The 5,928-nt window shown below is 42.1% G+C and overlaps 1 protein-coding gene across 3 annotated transcripts in view; it reads left to right on the top strand.

Moving 5' to 3' along the window:
* The window catches only part of Slc41a2 (solute carrier family 41 member 2), a 110,355-nt gene that overhangs the window by 33,847 nt on the left and 70,580 nt on the right, over positions 1 to 5,928 (top strand). For all 3 annotated transcript variants that reach the window (XM_031349260.1, XM_031349261.1, XM_031349262.1), the window contains exon 5: positions 2,245 to 2,389. In XM_031349260.1, the coding sequence (XP_031205120.1) occupies positions 2,245 to 2,389 (145 nt within the window). The remainder of the gene's footprint in view (positions 1 to 2,244; positions 2,390 to 5,928) is intronic.

A 5,928-nucleotide genomic window follows, 5' to 3' on the forward strand; every position in this document is an offset into this window, starting at 1 on the left:
GAGAGACTCAGAGTTTGAGCCTAGTAAGGGCTTTTGAAACTTCAGAATCCTCTCTCCAACAAGGGCCCCCCTCCCCTTCCTCATCCTTCCTAAGCAGTTTCACTAATTGGCGACTAAGCATTCAAATACATGAGCCTGTGGGGGTGGGGGAGCATACTTACTTAAGCCACCACACATGCTATTTCTCTGCTTTCATTTACGGGTCTACTTTTCTATTATGACTCTAATTTGGGGGGTGGGGGTGCTGAGTGTGGGAGACAGGATCTCATGTATCCCAAGCTGGCTTTAAACGTTTTGTGTAGGTGAGGGTGACCTTGAATTTCTGATCCTCCACCGCCTCCTCAGTGTGAGGACCACAGATGTGTACCACCAGTCCTGGTTTATGTGGTGACTGGGAGAAGCCCATTGTTTTGTGAATGCCAGCTGAGCACTCATCTCTCACCCCATCTTCATGAGTTTTGAGGCAGACTTCCAGTGTTGTTCAGGATGGCCTTAGACTCAGACAGAATTCCCCTGCCTCAGCCTCTCAGGCACACTCATCAGGTGCTGCTTTTGTGTTTTGTTTGTTTGTATTAGTTTTAGTTTTAGTTTTTTGAGGTGATATCTGTATTTCTTGGCCTGATCTCAAACTCCTGTTTTAAAATTAATCTTCCTGGGTCTACAGGAGCCAATACCAAGACTGCCTACTTTAATTTTTCTAAATTAGTATTAGAAATAAGAAACTAGAATTAATTTCTCCAAGAAATTAAATTAGAAGTTCTAAGTATTAGTTGCTTAATTAAACTAAGATCTTTTCTGGTAATGTGCTCACCTATTTGTTTATGATGATTTCTCTTTCTTACTGTTTCATTAATATTAATAAATCCACTCAGATTCCATTAACATGTATACTAAGCCAGGAATTATAGATCATCTGTGGCCTTTTTCTAGTCTAAAGTGTCTTTTGTGCCTCTTCATCTACCCTTCCCTAACTCTTAAGTCAGAGATTTCACTTGTCATGAGTAACTCGTTAGCTAGTATGAGCACCAGGAATATACACTAATTTTAGTGTTAGTTCAGCTAGACCAGAAGGTTGAGACCATGTTTGTGGGAATATACCTTTGTGCATTGCCTTTCAGGGACCAAAGAGTTCCTGGAAATAAAAGCTATCTGTAACCTCAGCTCTTACGTCACCCAACTGAAGAGTCTTTGTTAGCTCATATAACCTTCCTGGGCTTCGTTTTGTCTTTTCAGTCATAGTATTTTCTTAGAAAACTCTAAGAACCTTTCAGCTTGACCTTGTAGAAATCTAAGCAGAGGTGGTAAAAACATTTATGAACAGGGATGTAGATCAGTGGGAGAGTACTTGCCTAACATACAAAATGTTCCCAGTAACGACAGCAAAACAAAACCAAGACCTTCCAAATATTTATAGACAATTAGAGCACTATAACCAATTAAAAAGTTGAGAATACATGCTTTAAGCACTGAACACTCTTAAGCTGTGAACATGAACCTGTCCTGGGTGATCCACCCAGGTCATTGTAACAGTCAGCCACTGGCAGTCCCTCACTTGCCACTCTTTCCTGTAACTGAGTTAGGATGGTTGCCAGAGATAGCTAGGAATTTGCTGACCCTAGTTGCCAACATGTTTGGCTTACTCCCCCAAGGACATGTGATGAACAGGGAATAACAAATGCCCTTGAGCGAGGCCGGGTTGGAGTGGTTACCAGTGAGAAAGGGAAGAAGAGAAGATGGGGGCTGAGGGCTGAGCTAGGGGAAACTATCTTCTCCCTGAAGCACACCAGCAACACTTGTGAGAAGAAGATGAATATGGAGTACTTAAGGACAGGCTTGAAGGGACTGGAGAGATGGCTCAGCAGTTAAGAGCACTCGCTGCTCCCCTAGAGGAGTGGAGTTTGGCCCTCAGCACCCACATCAGGAGATACATCTATGAGAGTTTGAGTTCAGCTCCGTCTACACGGTGAGTCCCAGACCATCCAGGCCTACATAGTGAGACTCTGTCTCAACAACAAAACAAAAAAGAAGTGACCCCTCATTCCATGCCTGTTGACACAGATCAGGACAGTTGGAGAGCCCACTGTCTTAAGTGATAGTAAAACTAAAATCCAGGAGCCTCTTCAAAATGGAAGCAGTCCACTTACCATACACAGCACCCTGATGATCTTGTATGTAATGGTTAACTAATGGTAATTTAATGTTTTAAGGATTTACTGATCTGGAGTTTACAAAAATGGTTTTTAGGTTCAGGCCACAGTGGTTGGCTTTTTAGCAGCCGTGGCAGCCATCATTCTGGGCTGGATTCCAGAAGGGAAGTATTATCTCAGCCATTCCATACTTCTGTGCTCCAGCAGTGTGGCAACCGCCTTCATCGCATCTCTACTGCAGGGTAAGTGGGTCTGGAAAGGTCGGCTTGGCAGGGCTTGATATTTCAATAAAAGGATTGATTTCCCAGGATGGTGACTTTTAAAATATTTGCTCGTGATAAAAATGGCAGAAAATTTCCACATAAACTTTAAAGGGCCTTAGTTCAGATCTATTTCTCTCTCTCTCATCAATCTATCTACCTACCTACCTATCTACTCACCCATCCATCCATCTATCCACCCACCCATCCATTCATCCATCCACCCACCCACCCACCCACCCACCCACCCATCCATCCATCCATCCATCCATCCATCCACTTGGTTTTTTTAGACAGAGTTTCTTTGTGTATAACTCTGGCTGTCCTGGAACTAGCTCTTTAGACCAGGCTGGCCTCACACTCACAGAGGCCTGCCAACTTCTCCCTCCTGAGTACTGGGATTAAAGGCACGCACCACCACTTGATTTATTTTGTTTGTTTCATTATTTACAAACGAAGTGGAGAACAGGCTTTTTGAGGTTGTCCCCTTGGCCATAGGTAGATGTTATGGCTCAGTTTTCAATAAAAATACTACAATTTAAGAGTTAAGAAATGCTTTCCTGGAAATCACACAGGGGACTTTCTGGCTTGTCACAAGCACTCCAGGAATTCTTAGTTTCAAAAGCAATTTCTCATTTAAATTTTTGGCTGAGGGTATTTCCTGCTAGAGGACCTGACTCCAGTTCCCAGACCCTAAGTGAGGCAGCTCACAATCGCCTGTGCCTACAGCCCAGGGTGAAGGATGAATCCAACACCAAGAGCGTCTGAGGGCTTCCTCGCTCAGGAGTGTACTTGGTCACTCAGACACACAAGTATACACATAAAAAAACAAAAACAAAAACAAAAACAACCTAGAAGACCCAAACTTTATGTTTCTGTGACAATATAAATATAACCTTGTGCTTATGCTTAAGGTAGCAAGCATATTTTTGGCTAGATGTTTAAAAAATAGAAGTTAAAAAAATTAACTGAGCTGGGTGGTGGTGGCACATGCCTTTGATCCTAGCACTTGGCAGTCAGAGAGGGGTGGATCTCTGAGTTGAAGGCCAGCCTGACCTACAAATTGAGTTCCAGGACAGCCAGGGCTACACAGAGAAACCCTGTCTCAAACAGCACACCTCCAAAGAAATATTAACTGCATTAGAATTTACAGGATCATCTTCTTTGTATTTATTGATAGGAGCACTGTATTAGGCACCTTGTATGTTACAGAACATAATCATTGAAGCTTAGTTTTTACTATATTTTTTTAAGTTAGTTGTTTTTTCTCTCCCTCTTTTTCTCTCTTTCTTTCTCTCTCTCTCTCTCTCTCTCTCTCTCTCTTTCTTTCTTTCTTTCTTTTTTCCTCTCTTTCTTTCTTTCTCTCTTTCTTTTGAGACAGAATCTCTCTTTATATAGCCCTGGTTGTCCTGGAACTCTCTATGTAGACCATGATGGCCTCAAACTCACAAAGATGCCCCTACCTCTGCCTCCTAGTTGTTTGTGATCAAAGTCATGATGCATCATGCCTGGGTAGATCTTGCTGCATTAAATAATAATAATAATAATAATAATAATAATAATAATAATAATAATAATATAATAATAATAATAAACCTTTCTGACTTTGTTTCATTTAGAAAGTGCTACTTAAAAATTTTCAATATATCAAGTGTGAAATATCTACAATTTTTAAAGTATAGATTTTTTTTAAAGATTTATTTATTTATTATATGTAAGTACACTGTAGCCGTCTTTGGGCATGCCAGAAGAGGCATTAGATCTCATTACAGATGGTTGTAAGCCACCATATGATTGCTGGGATTTGAACTCAGGACCTTCAGAAGAGCAGTCAATGCTCTTAACTGCTGAGCCATCTCTCCAGCCCTCCAAAGCATAGATTTTTAAGTGGATTTTTATGTTCCTCACTTTATATGGTCACTTGATATTTTAACCATTTAAACACGTGTAAAGCAGGTACTACAGGTACTATAAAGTTCACTTCATAGGTGAGGAAACATCACCTCCTTCAGCAGTACAGTCAGATTACAGCTTGGGTCTCCGACTCCCAGCTGTCCACTAGGCTGTGTGTGCTGTTTCCAGGATGAAAACGGTATAGCCCAGGAGAGTCTCCATGTAGGGCTGTAAGGGTGCTGATGTGGGGAAGGCTTCTGTAGGATCATCGCATCTCAGATGGCTGTGTAAACATTTTCTTTCCCTTTCAAATACACTGTGGAAAGAGTAGCTCCGACGATGAAAGCCTCCTGCTGTATAAGATGTGAGCATCGCTTGGTGCGAGACACAGGCTCTGCCGCTTGCGGGTTTGGCTTCATGAGCTACAGTCTTGTGTACTGGCCCAGAACCGATAATTGTGTGGCCTTTGGCAAGAATTTTAGCCCTATTCCCTAGAACCTGGGCTTATTAACTGTAAAGCTGGCATGTCAGAATAAAACATTTGCCGCCACGGGTACTCTGAAGGTACGGTGAGGTGCTGTTTATTCCTTCTCACAACTGTGCCCATGTTTCAGACTGATGTACCGTACTGCACCCTGTGAGCTACACACTTTCCATTTCTTTGTATGATGCTCTTTCCTTTTTTCTTCTTTTTTTTTACACTCTTGTTTATGGACATAAGTGTTAGCTTTTTCCACTTGTATGATTCGAGAAAATAAAGATCTGACAGTGTAAACACTTAGAGACAGGAACTTGAGCCAGAGAGTATCCTGTAAGCTAGATACGGTACTTGACACCTTCAGTCCCTGCACCAAGAGGCAGAGGCATGCAGTTCTTTGTGAATTCAAGGCCAGCCTGGTGGACATAGCAAGTCCTAGGACATGCAGAAGCTACATAGTGAGATCCTGTCTCAAAAAGAAAAAAGTATCTTTTAAACTTTTTGTTTGTTTGTTTTTGCTATAGGGTCTTGTCAAGTGTCCTCAGCTAGCCTGGATCTTACTATGTACACCAGACTGACCTGGAACTCATGGATAACCACCAGCTTCTGCCTTTCCCTCCCAAATTCTTAGATCAAAGACATACACCAGCACACCCTTCTTCTTTATTTAATTTTTAAAAACATTTAGGTTTTTTTTTATTTTATGTGTATGAATGTTTTGCCTACATGTATGTATGTCAATGCCTGGTGCCTTTGGAGACCAAAAGAAGGTATATCCCCAGAAACTTGAGCTGTAAGTCACCACATGGGTGCTGGAAACCAAACTCAGGTCTTCTGCAAGAGCAGCCAGTGTGCTTAATGACTGAACCATCTCTCCAGGCCCAAAGACTATTACCTTAAAAAAACAAACAAACCCTGCTGGGCAGTGGTGGCATACACCTTTAATCCCAGCACTTGGGAGGCAGAGGTAGGCAGATCTCTGTGTTTGAGGCCAGCCTGGTCTACAGAGTAAGATCCAGGACAGCCAGGGCTACACAGAGAAACCCTGTCTCAAAACAAAACAAAACAAAATACCCTCCAAACCCCCCCCGCAAAAAACCAACCCATATTCTTGCCATTTTCCCTTCTCTTCCCTCTCTTCTTCTTCCTC

The sequence above is a fragment of the Mastomys coucha genome, unplaced genomic scaffold (assembly GCF_008632895.1).
Source record: "Mastomys coucha isolate ucsf_1 unplaced genomic scaffold, UCSF_Mcou_1 pScaffold4, whole genome shotgun sequence".
Classification (NCBI taxonomy): Eukaryota; Metazoa; Chordata; class Mammalia; order Rodentia; family Muridae; genus Mastomys; species Mastomys coucha.